The following is an 18,440-nucleotide window of genomic DNA, read 5'->3' as shown; positions in this document are numbered from 1 at the left end:
CTGTTCTAGGAGCTATGCTGCATACCTGAGATACAACAACTAGTAATTCACAAATCTTGCTCCTAAGGAGGTTATCAACTAGTAAATGAAGGCATTTATACGAGAAGGATAAAGTGTCACAGGAGTTAATAAGAGACGTCTTTTTAGGATGCTATGCCATTTTCATTGGTCTTCAGTGTAGAGAGAAAAGCAAAGCAATGGAGGAGAAGTAGAGCTAATTAATGTTGCTACCCTCCTGAAGAACAACCATCATTTCATCTGAAATTCTGGTATTTTGATATTAAATGGTAACAATACGTGGTAGTAACAATACATGGCAGTTGTTTGTTTCTGTACTTGGGAAGATAAGTTGTCTGCAAGATTATCTAGGAAAGTAAAGTGAAGTAGCTCAGTCATGTCTGACTCTTTGTGACCCCCGTGGACTATAGCCTACCAGGCTCTTCCGTCCATGGGATTCTCCGGGCAAGGATACTGGAGTGGACTGCCATTTCCTTCTCCAGGGATCTTCCCGACCCAGGGATTGAACCCGGGTCTCCCACATTGCAGGTAGACGCTTTACTGTCTGAGCTACCAGGGAAGCCCATTATCTAGGAAACACTGGAGTAAACGAAAGAAAGGGTTAAGTTTTAGGAGGTGTATGCAGGAAAAGCTTCATAAAGAGAAATGTTCTATCTGTCTCTTATTTTTCTTTTCTTCCCCCACCCACTTTCTTTCTTTTCTTTTGTTTTTAGAGTAGAGTCTTGAGATAAGTAGGTGTTTATTTAGGGAGGTTGGAAGAACTTCTAGGTAGAAGGAGAAGCATGAGCATAGCACTGAGATATAAGCAGAAAAATATGTTAGAGAATCAGTAAGTAGTTTGTTGGGCTTCCCTGGTGGCTCAGACTGTAAAGAATCTGCCTGCAGTGTGGGAGACCTGGGTTCAATCCCTGGGTTGGGAAGATTCCCTGGAGAAGAGAATGGTAACCCACTCCAGTACTTTTGCCTGGAGAATTCCATGGACAGAGGAGCCTGGCTGGCTACAGTCCATGGGTCACAAAGAGTTGGTAGTATATACAGATATTATGATATGACTCAATTCTTTTTAAAGAGTCATAGTACTTCATTATAAAGTGTTCCATATTTTATTCATTTAATCTCCTTGTGTGGCTTTCAGCATTTTGATATAACCACCCGCTCCAGTGTTCTTGCCTGGAGATTCCCAGGGATGGGGGAGCCTGGTGGGCTGCCATCTATGGGGTCGCACAGAGTCAGACACGACTGAAGCAACTTAGCAGCAGCAGCAGCAGCAGGGCTATAAACATATATCTTTTCACATTTTTGCTAGTAATATATTAAGAAATTCTTTTCTATAGTCCATTTTTTCCTTTTTCTACCTATTTTTTAATATGCCTTTTCTGTTTTTTCCTCTCCTGTCTACTTCCAGATTTTTTATCTTGCTTCATGTAGTGTGGTTCTTAGGTGAAACAGAGGAAAATATGTGTGATTTTAATATATGTATGTAATTTGTATTAATGGAATGTTTTTCTTCAGCTACTTGAAAAACATAGCTAATTGAATTTTCTATTCTTGAATCAATACCTGATGTTTGGAATTATATAAAAATTTGAAATCAAATTCTGTTCCAATTACCTATGTGAAATTCCTGCCAATTAAGATTTTTGCTTAACTATGATTAGAAATTGCTCTATGTTGCTGCTACTGTACATATTCAGAATCTGAGCCTGTGTGTACACACTACTAAACTGAGAAGAAAAATGAAAAACTCAGTTTTTGATGTCCTCTAGAGCATCTGCTTGTGTCTATGTAGCTCCTTCCCCAAGGAGATCACCCTTTAAGAAATAGAAAATGAATCAATAAAAATTCCTATTTACAAACAACAGAAATTATTCCAATAAAGGACATTGCATAGTTTACAGAATTGCCAGTAGGTTTGGAGAGCCAGGATCAGATACCAAGGCTGTTCAGCCAGGAACAATGACCAAAACCATGCCCTTTCGCTCTGGTAAGTATGCCATGGCCACTGAGCACTAGACGTTGCAGCTTGCACTGTCAACAGTATGAGAAGTGAATGTTGCTGCCCTTGAACTTGATATTGCTACAACTGCCATGGGCAAGGGGAAAAAAATCATACAGCTGGCATACAGTTCCATGTAAGTGTTAATAGGTAAAACTACATAAGATATGTAGTATGTGATATATGTATGTGCATAAAGCAATTACTCTCCAATAAAAAAATTTTAATTTAGAAAAGATAATTGTATGTTCACTTATAACTTATATATCTACATAATCAGGTTTACTTAAATTATAATATCTTTTATTATGCTGAGAGCAAATAAGTGAAGGCAATAAGCAAATGAGTGAGGGCATCACTGTCAACCCTCCATGTTTTGGAATCTCCACTCTTTCCTCATATTTTGCGTATTACATGGGACATTAATTGGATGACAAGAGTATATTAGTGTTGTCGCTGAGTGTGTTCGTATTAATACAGCTCAATTTCTTTTTAATGTTTTTTCTATTCTGCTGATCATCTTGTGGCCCCCTGGGTTGTACACCTGCACTTTGGGAGACAGCTCTATTAGTTCTTGTAGTGAGGATTATATATACTGTTAGAGCAGTAGGTTATCAATAGTGAACTATATTTCAGTCTTTTAAATCTGTGTGGGCAGAGTCTTGAAGTCACAAAAAAAAATTACAACTTCCAAGGCTAAGTATGAAATATTACTGAGAGCACTTCAAAATTGTGTAGACATTGAAGTTTTTATATCTTTTGTTTCAGAGACCATTTCCTTCATTTATAGACACATACCCTTTAATGAGTTCCTTTAACTGCCATCAGCCTGGCCAGCATCCAAAAGGAAGCTTTTGTTACTCACTGTGTATAATTGTAATAGAAATTATATTAGGTAATTTTCTTCTCTTTGTCTCATTTGTTTTCTACAGCTGGCATAACTTTGACAACAGATTGCCTTGAAGATAGCCTCCTTACATGTTACTGGGGGTGCAGTGTTCAAAAATTATATGAAGCTCTGCAGAAGCACTTTTATTGCTTCCGAATAAGCACTCCGCGAGCATTAGAAGATGCTCTGTATAGTGAATATCTCTATCAAGAGCAGTATTTGTATCCTTTTATTTGATACATCCATTAGCACATGAAAATTCTAGACTTAAAACTTTCTATGAATAAAATTGCATTGCTAAGTTTTTACTCCTTTTGGTATATTGTATTCTTTGGTTATAGTGGCAATTTACCTTTACATCTTCAAAAAGTATTAAAAAGGATAGCAAAGAAGAAATATATTGCCAGTTACCAAGAGATACTAAAATTGAAGACTTTGGTACAGTGCCAAGATCTCGCTATCCTTTGGTAGCGCTATTGACCCTAGCTGATAAGGATGACCGAGAAATTTATGACATTGTAAGTAATTTTAAAATTCTGGAAGCATTACTTTTAAGTGATTTGATTGATGGGTCTTAATTATTTGGTGAGCTAGAGTAAGATTTATTTTAATTTCTGTGGCCTGGACACATTTTTCTTGGAAAATGAACGTACGGGAAGTACTCCTGTAAGTTTTTTTATGTGTATTGCTTCTTCAGAGTGTGACTTGTGGTTTCCCATATGGGTTTCAGGAATATGATTATATTTAGAAAATAAAAGACAGAGTTGAATTATGTTAATTTCCTCATTCTGTATTCTGTGGTATTTGCCACATAGAAGAAGGCTGTTAGGGAGAATGTTTATTCCTGGCATTTTTAGCACCAGATAAATAACTATTGTAATGATCTGAAGGGCTCCATTTTAAGACAGTGTCCACTCTTTTCTCTGCATGCTTGCAGTCATCTTGTTTCCATCACAGCCCCTGTTGCACCTACATCTTATATGTCTTTGATCCCTATATTTTCAGTAATTATTGTAATCATCTTTTCTCATTATGTGCTATTTCTTTAGTCCAGTCAGTTCAGTCAGTTCAGTCGCTTAGTCGTGTCCAACTCTTTGCGACCCCATGAATCGCAGCACGCCAGGCCTCCCTGTCCATCACCATCTCCCGGAGGTCACTCAGATTCACGTCCATTGAGTCAGTGATGCCATCCAGCCATCTCATCCTCGGTCGTCCCCTTCTCCTCCTGCCCCCAATCCCTCCCAGCATCAGAGTCCTTTCCAGTGAGTCAACTCTTCACATGAGGTGGCCAAAGTACTGGAGTTTCAGCTTTAGCATCATTCCTTCCAAAGAACACCCAGGCCTGATCTTCAGAATGGACTGGTTGGATCTCCTTGCAGTCCAAGGGACTCTCAAGAGTCTTCTCCAACACCACAGTTCAAAAGCATCAGTTCTTCAGCACTCAGCTTTCTTCACAGTCCAATTCTCACATCCATACATGACCACAGGAAAAACCATAGCCTTGACTAGACGGACCTTAGTTGGCAAAGTAATGTCTCTGCTCTTGAATATGCTATCTAGGTTGGTCATAACTTTTCTTCCAAGGAGAAAGAGTCTTTTAATTTCATGGCTGCAGTCACCATCTGCACTGATTTTGGAGCCCAGAAAAATAAAGTCTGACACTGTTTCCACTGTTTCCCCATCTATTTCCCATGAAGTGATGGGACCAGATGCCATGATCTTCGTTTTCTGAATGTTGAGCTTTAAGCCAACCTTTTCACTCTCCTCTTTCACTTTCATCAAGAGGCTTTTGAGTTCCTCTTCACTTTCTGCCATAAGGGTGGTGTCATCTGCATTTCTGAGGTGATTGATATTTCTCCCGGCAATCTTGACTCCAGCTTGTGTTTCTTCCAGTCCAGCGTTTCTCATGGTGTACTCTGCATATAAGTTAAATAAGCAGGGTGACAATATACAGCCTTGACATACTCCTTTTCCTATTTGGAACCAGTCTGTTGTTCCATGTCCAGTTCTAACTGTTGCTTCCTGACCTGCATACAGATTTCTCAAGAGGCAGGTCAGGTGGTCTGGTATTCCCATCTCTCTCAGCATTTTCCACAGTTTCTTGTGATCCACACAGTCAAAGGCTTTGGCATAGTCAATAAAGCAGAAATAGATGTTTTTCTGGAACTCTCTTGCTTTTTCCATGATCCATCAGATGTTGGCAGTTTGATCTCTGGTTCCTCTGCCTTTTCTAAAACCAGCTTGAACATCAGGGAGTTCACGGTTCATGTATTGCTGAAGCCTTGCTTGGAGAATTTTGAGCATTACTTTACTAGCGTGTGAGATGAGTGCAATTGTGCGGTAGTTTGAGCATTCTTTGGCATTGCCTTTCTTTGGAATTGGAATGAAAACTGACCTTTTCCAGTCCTGTGGCCACTGCTGAGTTTTCCAAATTTGCTGGCATATTGAGTGCAGCACTTTCACAGCATCATCTTTCAGGATTTGAAATAGCTCAACTGGAATTCCATCACTTCTACTAGCTTTGTTCGTAGTGATGCTTTCTAAGGCCCACTTGACTTCACATTCCAGGATGTCTGGCTCTAGATGAGTGATTACACCATCATGATTATCCGGGTTGTGAAGATCTTTTTTGTACAGTTCTTCCGTGTATTCTTGCCATCTCTTCTTAATATCTTCTGCTTCTGTTAGGTCCATACCATTTCTGTCCTTTATCGAGCCCATCTTTGCATGAAATGTTCCCTTGGTATCTCTAATTTTCTTGAAGAGATCTCTAGTCTTTCCCATTTGTTTTCCTCTATTTCTTTGCATTGATCACTGAAGAAGGCTTTCTTATCTCTTCTTGCTATTCTTTGGAACTCTGCATTCAGATGCTTATGTCTTTCCTTTTCTCCTTTGCTTTTCGCCTCTCTTTTCACAGCTATTTGTAAGGCCTCCCCAGACAGCCATTTTGCTTTTTGCATTTCTTTTCCATGGGGATGGTTTTGATCCCTGTCTCCTGTACAATGTCACGAACCTCATTCCATAGTTCATCAGGCACTCTATCTATCAGATCTAGGCCCTTAAATCTATTTCTCACTTCCACTATATAATCATAAGGGATTTGATTTAGGTCATACCTGAATGGTCTAGTGGTTTTCCCTACTTTCTTCAATTTAAGTCTGAATTTGGTAATAAGGAGTTCATGATCTGAGCCACAGTCAGCTCCTGGTCTTGTTTTTGTTGACTGTATAGAGCTTCTCCATCTTTGGCTGCAAAGAATATAATCAATCTGATTTCGGTGTTGACCATCTGGTGATGTCCATGTGTAGAGTCTTCTCTTGTGTTGTTGGAAGAGGGTGTTTGCTATGACCAGTGCATTTTCTTGGCAAAACTCTACTAGTCTTTGCCCTACTTCATTCTGCATTCCAAGGCCAAATTTGCCTGTTACTCCAGGTGTTTCTTGACTTCCTGCTTTTGCATTCCAGTCCCCCATAATGAAAAGGACATCTTTTTTGGGTGTTAGTTCTAAAAGGTCTTGTAGGTCTTCATAGAACCGTTCAACTTCAGCTTCTTCAGCATTACTGATTGGGGATAGACTTGGATAACTGTGATATTGAATGGTTTGCCTTGGAAACGAACAGAGATCATTCTTTCATTTTTGAGATTGCATCCAAGTACTGCATTTCGGACTCTTTCATTGACCATGATGGCTACTCCATTTCTTCTGAGGGATTGCTGCCCACAGTAGTAGATATAATGGTCATCTGAGTTAAATTCACCCATTCCAGTCCATTTTAGTTTGCTGATTCCTAGAATGCTGACATTCATCCTTGCCATCTCTTGTTTGCCCACTTCCAATTTGCCTTGATTCAGGGACCTGACATTCCAGGTTCCTATGCAATATTGCTCTTTACAGCATCAGACCTTGCTTCTATCACCAGTCACATCCACAGCTGGGTATTGTTTTTGCTTTGGCTCCATCCCTTCATTCTTTCTGGAGTTATTTCTCCGCTGATCTCCAGTAGGATATTGGGCACCTACTGACCTGGGGAGTTCCTCTTTCAGTATCCTATCATTTTGCCTTTTCATACTGTTCATGGGGTTCTCAAGGCAAGAATACTGAAGTGGTTTGCCATTCCCTTCTCCAATGGACCACAGTTTAGTCCAGTAGTTTATCCCGATTAGGAAGATAAAAGCATGTTAGAGATCTAAAAGGCCCTAAGCCTGACATTCCTCTAAGTACAGTAGAAGCTTGTGGTGCATGAAATAAACTTTTGGTAAAATCTTGTCATGATGAGAATGCCTTTATAACCAATTTGCTACTTTTCTGAAGTGCTTGAAATAGATATATTGATTAATACAGATATGGTAACTTTTTTATGACACTTTGTAACATACAAAGTACATTCACCACCAGTAACTTATGTATTCCTTCCAACAACCTTGTATGTTAGGGCAAATATCCTTCTTATAAACACTGAAAGAGTTTGAAGAAAAATCCCAGCCATTCACGAAATAAGAGATGGAACCAGGGCTTGATTTTGAGCCTTTGTAGTCCTGTGCCAGCATCCTTTGGTTTAGCAGGATTATCTCCATGAAACAAGCATGCATTGAGCTTTGGAAGGTGCAGACCCTAACTGGGAGATGTAGACCCTGCTCAGTGTAGTTATGCCTGTGTAGTTTTTTTGAAGGGGGATATTAATTTGAAGTTCCACTGACCTGAAGTCAGTTTGTTTTTTCCAAATAAAAGTCATACTAACCAGTTTATTTCCAGGATCTAACAGTACCTAGAATTCAATGGGTACTCAGTAAATTTGTTCAGTGAAAAAAAAAAAAAAAAAGTCATACGAATCAATTAGTGAGCCACTTATAGCCCCACAGCTAAGCTCCTGGATAGTCTACAGAAGAGCTCTTGTCTCTATCTCCTTTCGTGCTCCTGTGGCCCTCCTCTCTTCTCCACTGAAGGAAATAAGATGTGCTGAGGTGGGTGCTTCATATTTCCAGCCTTTCTGTCCTTTACCCCACCTACCTGGGCAAGATAGCCCTTCTCTCTCCACCATGTCCCCCCGCCCCCCATCTCTTCTAAGCTCCCCTATTACTGGTGACAGGTCACACCTGTCACCTTCTTCTCAGCTTCCCCTGTGGTTCCTTTCCCCCTCACTGCTGCTGCTCTTTGTCAACATGAATTCTCAAACTCTTCCTTATTTTCCAACTTTCCTCCTCCATCTAAACAGAGGAGTATGTGTGTGTGTGTTTGTGGTGAAATACATATAAAACTGACCATTCTAACCACTTCTCAGTGTAAAGTTCAGTGGCATTGTAAATGGGGAAAGATTTGCTCTCACACCCCTGGTCCAACTGGAGTGAAGTCTCCTGGCCCTGTAGTGCTCGGGGGAGGCTTATTCCCACAGGGCAGCTGGGTACTGGCTCTATGGGTCAGCCATCCTGTTCTCTCTTTGTACTTACCTGCCTGGGTCCTTCTCTGTGTCCTCTGTTCTTATCAGCAGGCTCCCTCCTATCCTTCCTGTTAATCCTAGCTTCTCCATCTCTTATCTCTCAGTTCAGTTCAGTTCAGTCGCTCAGTCGTGTCCGACTCTTTGCAGTCCCATGAATTGCAGCACGCCAGGCCTCCCTGTCCATCACCAACTCCCAAAGTTCACTCAGACTCAAGTCCATTGAGTCAGTGATACCATCCAGCCATCTCATCCTCTATTGTCCCCTTCTCCTCCTGCCCCCAATCCTTCTCAGCATCAGAGCCTTTTCCAATGAGTCATCTCTTCGCATGAGGTGGCCAAAGTACTGGAGTTTCAGCTTTAGTATCATTCCTTCCAAAGAACACCCAGGGCTGATCTCCTTTAGGATGGACTGGTTGGACCTCCTTGCAGTCCAAGGGACTCCCAAGAGTCTTCTCCAACACCACAGTTCAAGAGCATCAGTTCTTTGGCGCTCAGCTTTCTCCACAGTCCAACTCTCACATCCATACATGACCACTGGAAAAACCATAGCCTTGGCTAGATGGACCTTAGTTGGCAAAGTAATGTCTCTGCTTTTGAATATGCTGTCTAGGTTGGTCATACCTTTTCTTCCAAGGAGTAAGCGTCTTTTAATACACCCTTTACCCAGATTTAATTGTTAACATTTGCCCCATTTTCATTACTTGCCCATATGTATATGTATATATGGGCTTACGTGCTATCTCAGTGGTAAAGCATCCACCTACCAATGCAGGAGATACAGGTTTGATCCCTGGGTTGGGAAGATCTGCTGGAGAAGAAAATGGCAACCCACTCCAGTATTCTTGCCATAATCAGAGGAGCCTGACGGGCTAGAGTCCATAAGTTTGCAGAATAGTCAGACATGACTTGGTGGCTAAAAACACCAACAAACAACATGTATGTGTATGTATATATATATTTTAATGAATTGAGAATAAGTTGTATACATGATGATTCTTTACATCCAAGTACCTCAGTGTGTGTTTCCTAATAATAAGTGTCTTCTCTTAAGTGACTATGATGTAGTTATCTACTTTATAAATCTAACATTGATACAATACTTTATCCAATCTATTACCTGCATTCCAATTTGTCAGCCTATCTAACAGTATTGTTTACAACATGTCTTTCCTTCCAGTACATATTGTAGTTTAGAGTGAAAAATTATATTTGTCATGTATTTTTAACCTACTTTAACCTGAAACATTTCCATAGCCTTTTTTTTGTCTTTTATGACATTAGCATTTTTGAGGAATACAGTCACATGCACACACTGTTTTTGTAAAACAGGACATTCCTCATTTTGTCTGATGTTTCATCATGATTATATTGAAGTTAAGCATTTTCAGCCAGTGTACCAGGCAGGTGATAATGTTTGCTTTTCAGAGCATTGCCTATAGAAGAATGGGAGGTTCTTTTCCCTCATTGGCGATGTTAATTTTGATCTCTCAGTCAAGGTATTATCTAATTTCCCATTGTTTCCTTTTCTTTTTCTCCCTCCCTTGCAAATAATAGGCAGTGTGTGAAAAGGCACTTTAAGACCATACAAATATCTTGTTCTTTATCAAAATCTCCCCTTGGATTTAATATCCATTAATGATTCTTATCAGAGTTCATCTTCACCATGATGGTTGCAAAATGATTATTTTCCAACTTCAGCCCTGCATTCAGCCCTCTGCCTTCTATTACAAGTAAGAGACCTCTGATTTATCTCTTTAATTATCTATTTGTTATCTCACAGCTTCATAAATTCCTTTTCCTCCCAGTGGTTTATAATTCATTACTGAATTTGATTATTTGAGTCCTCAAACTACCCTTTCCTTATTTCCTACCCCAAACTGAGGATTTATCGTCAAAAACAGTGTCCATAAATTCCTCGGATTAGTTCTCTCAAAAGTAAAAAACCTACGTAAAGAAGTATACTCAGATGATGCTATCATCCCCAAGTTCATTGTTTTCTGGCTTATCCTTCCTATGTTTCTTATTCTAATGGTAAGAAAATATAGATATCTATCGATTTTCATTGTCCTTTCTTTCTTATGTAAAAAGTAGGAAACACTACACTATGCATGTTCTCACTTTTTTTACTTTATATCTCCTGGAAATCACTCCAGATCAGTTCATAGAGATCTTCCTCATTTTTTTTAAAAAACAGCTGCCTAGCACTCTATTGTATGTAGGGTATACATGCATTAATGCCATAGTTATTTGACCAATCTCCTGCGGTTGGACATTCAGGTGGTTTCCAGTATTCTGTAATAACAAATAATCTTGCACTGGATAATTTGTGTGTCTGTAGTTTAATATTGGTGAGGTTATGTGGTTGAAGGCTAAGTAAATGAGGGTCATCTTGTTACCTACTGCCAAATTCCCCTCCAATGGAGTTGTTCCTTTGGAATTGTATATTTTTTAAAAACACATTTCCTCCAGCAGTATATGATGGTTTCTCCATAGAGTGTACTGATAAGCTATTCAGTTTTTGTTAATCTGATGAGCAAGAAATGATATCTCAGTGAAGTTTCAATTTGCATTTATCATCTTATAAGTGAAATTGAACATCTTTTAATATGGCTAAGGACCATGTTTTATCTTTCTGTAAATTACCTGTTCATGTCTTTGCCCTATTTCTGTATAGAATTTTTATTCACTTTTTCTTCAATTTTTTAAAAGTTCTTTATAAGTTAAGGAGATTAACTTATATCTGTGGTATATATTGTGAATATGTATTTCAACTTGTCATATATCCTTTGACTTTACTTAATAGTGTTTTATGTCATGCAAATTTTACTTTTTTATGTAGTTATATTTGTCATATTTATCTGCCTCTAGGTTGGAGTCATAGAAAGTCTTTTTCTACACTGAAACTATAAAGAAATTCATGTTTTTTCCCTAGTACTTGTATAGTTTTATTTTTTACAATTATGAGTCTAATTTTGTTTTCCCAAACAGCTATCCAGTTGCCCCAGTACTTTTTATTATTACAAAGACTCTCTTTGTTTAGTTATTTAAAATGTAACCTTTATATTTGCATATATGGTTAAGTCTGTTTGTGGACTGTTTATTCTGTTCCACCCAGCTATCTATTCATGTGCCAGTACCACACAGTTTTAATTTTAGAGGCTTTGTAGTGTGCTTTAAAATTTTAGAGGCTTTGTTGTATGTTTTAACATCTGACTGAACTTAGTCCCTCTCATAGCTTTCTTTCCAGTATTTTCCTAGCTCTTATGTTTTATTTTAATTGTAGAGTCAACTCATGTAGCTATATGAAAAACTAATTGCTATTTTTGTTGGGATGACATTAAATTTGTGAATTTGAGGATAAGTAAAATAACTCTGGCAAAATATATATAACTGGGTTCTAGTGATTATGATATAAGGATATTACTATAAGTTTTCTAATTTATCAACCTCTTATTTTTATTTGAGAAATATTTTTCTCATATCTGTGAAATAATATAAGGAAATCAAATACTGACTGGTGTTCAATTTCTGTTTTAGATTTCCATGGTGTCAGTAATTCATATTCCTGATAAGACTTATAAACTCTCCTGTAGGATATTATATCAATATTTACTCCTAGCTCAAGGTCAATTTCATGATCTTAAGGTAAGTTGTACCCTCTAGTCTTACTTTTGTCTTTTCTGTTTGCAGAGTTTCAGAGAATGACTATTATAAGGAGATAATAATATTTTCAGTTACTTATCATAGAAGTTAACTTTTATTGGATTTGCTAGTTCATATGTTTTTAGCAGCTCTTATAACCCCTGTATTTGAAGCATAATTGTCATTTGTAATTATTTTTACATTTGTTTCTTTGATTTTCAGCAACTTTTCATGTCTGCAAATAATAATTCTACTCCCTCCAGCGATTCTTCTCCAGAAGAAAAAAACACAGACCGAAGTTTGCTAGAAAAGGCAGGACTATCTGAAAGTGAAGTGGAGCCTCCAGAAGAGAATAGCAAGGACTGTGTGGTTTGCCAGAATGGGACTGTGAACTGGGTGCTCCTGCCATGTAGACACACGTGCTTGTGTGACGGCTGTGTTAAGTATTTTCAGCAGTGCCCAATGTGTAGGCAGTTTGTTCGGGAATCTTTTGCACTTTGCAGTCAAAAAGAGCAAGATAAACTGAAAAGTCTCTGAGGATGTCATAACAACTGAAAAGTACACTTCCCACTGAAGATGCAAACTGCATTCTTGGAATTAATCATAACATGGGATCTACAGTATTAACCATCAGTGAAAATTCTATTTTAACTTCATATTTGTACGATACATGGATGGCGAAAATTAATTATTCCTTGCTGTTCAGTATGGCAAATACTGAACTTCCACTCTGTGTCAGTGCATAAAAACCTATTCAACCTCTTGTGAAGAACATAAACATTTGGCCTTTTATCAGCTAGAGGATTTCATGTAATATCAATTAGAAAAATTCTGAAAAGCAATCCACCTAAAATTTGAGGAAGTAAAAGTCTTAAGATTTCAGACTGTTTTTTCTTTGATGTAATCTGGAGTGCAATTGGGTAAAAGCTGAATTCTTCTTAAAATAATTGTATGTTTCTTAGTTTACAGAAGAGTTGGAAAGGGCTTCTAACTTTAAATCCTTTCCTGAAATATCAGTTTTTATAAACATCCATCTGTTTTGGTTTCTCATTTTCCTTATAATCATAGTCACATAAACATATCTTAATTTTTAAATATAGCTTCTTAAATTAAAGAAATAATTCTTGACTGTTCTCAGTATATCATAGATTTAAATGATTCTCATTTATAGGAAGCAGATATATAAAACATGGATAATAAAATTTCTTGGATAATTAAATTTATTGCCAAGTATGATTAGATTAGCAGGATGTGACCTACTAGGGAAGATCTGTGAGACTCTCAATACCTTACCTTAGATTTCCTCCTTCATAAAGAATCCATCCAAAACTGGAGAGGTTTCAGAGCCAGAAAAATCACTAAAAGAAACACTATTTTTTTCTAGTGTGTGTGTGTGTGTTTTAACGCCAGATTAACCCCATGTCCTTCTGAATAGTAAATCACTTTGTTTATCCCATGTTACATCCTCTTAGGAGTTGAGGAACCTGGTAGTCAAAAAAAGCCCCATTCCCCACTTTTCCCAAGATGATTAAGAAGAATAAAGTAAAACAGAGCTTCCTGTTTCTTCAATGGAAATTACCTTTAATTCACTAAGAAATTATATCATGGCAAATAAACTGTGACATGCAGGGAGATTTCCAAGCCTTATTTTGTCCTGTTTGTATTAAAAATTATGCCTTATCTTTATATCATTGTGTTTATATAAGATTATTTTATTCCCATCAAATATAGCACTCTCAAAAAGATACTACTTTTTCTTCATTTTATAAACCAAATCAAATTTCATCTGTATTCAATAACTAGGTAACAAATATCTTCTAGGGGCCAGATACCTTTTGGGAGTCTGAGCTACAAAGAATCAGACAAGGCTCCTGACCTCAAAACATCTGTCTCTAACAGAAGCATTGATGCCTTATTAGAAGCACATCCCTGACTGAGATGTTCCTTAAGCCCTGTTCTAAGCCTGGAACCCGGTGGTCAAAAGCTACAGTCCTTGTTGCAGTTGGCTAGCTATATAGCAGTTCATCTGGGAACTTCACTTTGTATATCGATTGCAGGGGACTACTCAGGGGTCATTTTGACATCCTTATCATCCTGCTTCCCTTTACAGGTCTGTTTGTACCTAAACTGTCCTAGACACACGCTTGCTTTCTCATCTTAGGTAGATTCCACCTGCAATCTTATGCTATTTTTCGTAACTTTTTTTTATTGTAGTAAAATAGATATGACGTAAAAGTTACCATTTTAACCATTCTTAAGTATGCAGTTCAGTGGCATTAAGTACTTTCACGTTGTTGTTTGACCACCACCAGTTTCCATCTTCAGACATTTTCCATTATCCTAGACTGAAGCTCTATACCCATCAAACAGTAACTCCTTATTCATTACCTGTCCCTTCAGTTCCTAGGCAACCACCATTCTGTCTTCTGTCTCTGTGAATTTGGCTATTCTAAGTACTTCATAGGCATGAAATCATACAATATTTATCCTTTGGTGTCCAGCTTATTTCACTAAGTATAATATCTTCAAGGTGTGTCATGTCTCAGAATTTCTATTTTAAGGCTAAAAAATATTCTGGTATATGTACATACCATAGTTTGTTTATCCATTCACCTATCATTTTTCATAGCTCTTAAAGATGATTTGCCCTTCATTCCCCTCTGCTGCAACTAAAATAATTGTTTTTCCTAACCTCAATAATAATAAATATGTGAAATCTGGTAAATAATCAATTAAAAACAAGTACACTGACTCTTAGAGGCTTATGCCATAATATGCCAATGGCAATGAATAAGAGACATCTTGTGAGAGCATCTATAAAAGCATCTTATTTGACTGGACCACTAGATGAAATGTGATTTAGGGCTTGCCTCGTGGCTCAGATGGTAAAGAATCTGTCTGCCAATGCAGGAGACCTGAGTTCGATCCCTGAATTGGGAAAATCCCCTAGAGTAGGAAATGGCAACCCACTCTTCCCTGAAGAATCCCATAGACAGAGGAACCTGGTAGGCTACAGTCTGCTGCTGCTGCTGCTAAGTCACTTCAGTCGTGTCCGACTCTGTGCGACCCCATGGACGGCAGCCCACCAGGCTCCCCCGTCTATGGGAGTGCAAAGAATCGGACATGACTGAGCAACGAACACTAAATGCACTAAGTGGTTTATATAGAGTAGTTGGTACTTTCCGAAAATCTGAACCAGGGATACATTAAGCAGATCTAATAGGTGACTAGCCACCTCCTCTTTCAATGACCCATTTTTCCCAGCTTGGCACCTATGAGAGTTCTTAATGCCTAAACAATGTCTAAACCACCTCTAGGGGAGGAACTTAACAACTGTTACATAACGGCTCAACACAAATCACTGAATTATTTCCCATTGGAGCTATTGTATTTTTAAAGCCTTCCCACTAATTGTGGAATGAAGAGTTTTGTCTTGGCTTGTGGGAATTTGAAGCATCAATATAGATAATCTGGGGTTTAGGAAGAGTGGGTTGAGGTGATTCATTGCAGCCTCCTCTATTGAATCCTACCTCAGATGGGCCCTGTTCCACTGGATAATTCCTGAACTCCATTACCTAGATTTTGAACTCTGAATTCCTTTCTGTATTTCCCTATATTTCTCCTGAATCTTCCTTCTTGTCATCACAACCTCTAGTTTCTGGGTCCCCGAGTCTATTCTAATTATTCATTAACTTGCTCCTGGGTTGCCTGCTTAACTATTTCAAATATGTTATGTTATCATCTTAACTTGCTTTCTTAATCTCTCCACTCTACCTGCCCCAGGAATTCACATACTTGGCTTACCTCAATTATGCTTCTTTACTGCTATTACCACAGAAGTTCAAGTGGTCTAACTAGTTAACAGAGTCCACTAAGAAACTTCTTTGCTTAGTCGCTCCCAGGTGTTCACTGCTGCTCAACAATCCTTTATTGTTTTCCTAATGGACCCTCTACTGAACTCCCAACAGCTATTTCTCTTCCACCCTTCTCAAGTTCTGTACACCACCACTGCTGTATCACTTTCAGAAAAAACCTTCAAAAGATGGGTTAAAATGACAGACACTAAAGTCATTAAATCTTGAGTTTTTATCCCAGCTCTTCCACTTCTCCCTTGGACAAGTTACTCAACCTCAGTCACTCTGATCAGTTTCCTCATCTATAAAAATAGTGATAATAGAACCTACCTATAGGCTGTTGAGAGTTTTCTACATGTGAGTTGAGAGTTAATATATGCATGAAGAGTTAATATATGTGTTGAGAGTTAATATGTGTGTGAAGTACTTGGACCTGGGCATAGCATATACTATTCTCTCATGTATGACAGGTATTACTGTTAATATCTTGTTTACATATTCAAAGCCACTCTTTTCTCTCTTCCCCCAAAGAGGAAGTATATTATATCTCCTTTTGGGGCCAACACTGCTTGTATTCTTGATCTCATCTCTTTTGCTCCCTGAACTCTAATTATTCAGTAACTGAATGATTACTGAGTGCCAAAGACATTACACATTGTGTGAGCATGAGAATACAACAGTGAAAAAAATACACAAAACCCCTTGTCTGCATGGACCTTACATTCTAGGAAAGAGAAGGACAAATTAGTAAATGATATCATGTATCAAGTGGAGGTTAAGTGCTATGGAGAAAATCAAAGCTGAGATGGTGAGTTGGCAATGAGAAAGATGGAAGTGAGGATTCTACTTCAAATGCAATGGTCAGGAAAGGCCTCACCAGGAATTTATTAATAGAGAACTGTAGAAGACCAGGAATTGAGCTGCGTATATCTAGACAAAGACACCTAAGCCACTGCAAGGCTGAGAGGGACACTTAACTGAGACAGAAGCAACTGAGAAAAGGTGGTTTTGGAGGAAAAGAGTTGCTGTGTTTTTGCTCCATTTTGGATGCCAGTCAGACATCCAAGTAGGGATCTCAAATAAACAGGTGAATATAGTTCTCTGAGGTTCAGAGGAGAGGTCTGACTGGTAAATTTCATCTTACCTTGATGCCATGTCATCAGCATGGCATTTAAAGCCGTGAGTCCACGTGAGATCACTGATGGGCTGAGCGTGGGGATAGAAGTGGTCCATGGACTGAGGGGATACTCCAGCATTTGGGCAGACTGGGGGTGGCAGGGGACCAGTACAATGAGAAGTAAACAGTGAGGTAGAAGGAAAATCAGAAGAGTGGGCTTTGCAGACCATCCCAAAATGGAGTTGTATAAAACAACCCCCATTTTATTACGCTCACAGATGGTGTGGTCAGGTATTGGGACAGGATATGGCAGGGATGGGGATGTCTAGAAGCTTAGTTGGCAAGACCCAAATGACTGAAGTGACTCAAGGCCAGAGGACTAAAGTCATCTGGAGGCTCTTCACTTATGTATGTGGTGCTCAGGCTGTGATGATCGAAAGCTGGGATGAGCTGGGACAATTTGTGGCCTCTTCGGGTGGCTTGGACTTTGTCACAGCCAGGTGGTCTTAAGAGAAATTCCTTAAATGGGGGCTCAGGATTTCAAGAGTGAGTGTTCCTACTAAACAAGGTAAAAGCTGCAAGGCCTTACCTGTTTTTGCCTTTTTTCTTTTTAACGGCTTAACAGATGCAGTTTAAATACCATATAATTCCCCCATTCAAGAGTTTTATGTACTCACAGAATTTTCCAACCACCACTACAATTAATTTCAGAACACTTTAATTACCCACAAAAGAAACCCTGTGTACATTTAGCCATCACTGCAAATCCCTGCCATCTTACCCCAACCCTATACAACCACCAATTTACCTTCTTAATAATAAAAAGTGTAGGTTTGCCTGTGTATGCATGCTCAGTTGCTCAGTCGTGTCTGACTCTTTGTGACCACGTGGATGGTAGCCCACCAGACTCCTATGTCTATAGGATTCTTCAATAATACTGGAGTGTGTTGCTGTTTCTTCCTCCACGGGATCCATCTCATCTTCTGCATTGTCAGGTGGATTCTTTACCACTGCACCAGCCTATTCTGGACATTAAATAGAATGTAATTACATGTAGAATCACAAATGAAATCACACACGCCATGTGGCCTTTTGTAAATGGCCACAAAACAACACTTAGCATAATGTTGTAAGGTTCATCCATGTTATAGAATAAATCAGCATTTTATTTTTTTATTGCCAAATAATATCCCATTGTACAGCTATAACATTGTATTTATCCAGTCATCAGTTGATGGACATTTAGATTTTTTCACTTTTCAGCTATTATGAAAAATGCTGCTGTGAACATTGGCTACAAGTTTTTATGGGAACATATGTTTTAATTTCTCTTGGGTATATGCCTACAAGTGGAAGTGCTGGTTCATATCACAACTCTATGTTCAACAATTTGAGGAACTTCCCAACTGTTTTCAGAGCAGCTGTACCCTTTTACATTCTCACCAGCAATGAACAGGGTTCCAATTTTCTCACATCCTCGTCAAAGCTT

The 18,440-nt window shown here is 38.6% G+C and overlaps 1 protein-coding gene across 1 annotated transcript in view; it reads left to right on the top strand.

The window, feature by feature from the left end:
• Positions 1–13,668, top strand: part of CGRRF1 (cell growth regulator with ring finger domain 1) — a 28,301-nt gene extending 14,633 nt beyond the window's left edge. The window contains exons 3-6 of the mRNA XM_005685880.2: positions 2,947–3,124; positions 3,274–3,421; positions 11,876–11,983; positions 12,203–13,668. Coding sequence (XP_005685937.1) covers positions 2,947–3,124; positions 3,274–3,421; positions 11,876–11,983; positions 12,203–12,517 — 749 coding nt within the window. The 3' untranslated portion in view covers positions 12,518–13,668. The remainder of the gene's footprint in view (positions 1–2,946; positions 3,125–3,273; positions 3,422–11,875; positions 11,984–12,202) is intronic.

The sequence above is a fragment of the Capra hircus genome, chromosome 10 (genome assembly GCF_001704415.2).
Source record: "Capra hircus breed San Clemente chromosome 10, ASM170441v1, whole genome shotgun sequence".
NCBI classification, from domain to species: domain Eukaryota; kingdom Metazoa; phylum Chordata; class Mammalia; order Artiodactyla; family Bovidae; genus Capra; species Capra hircus.
The sequence above is the reverse complement of the archived record's forward strand: the minus strand, read 5'-3'. Positions and strand labels throughout refer to the sequence as shown.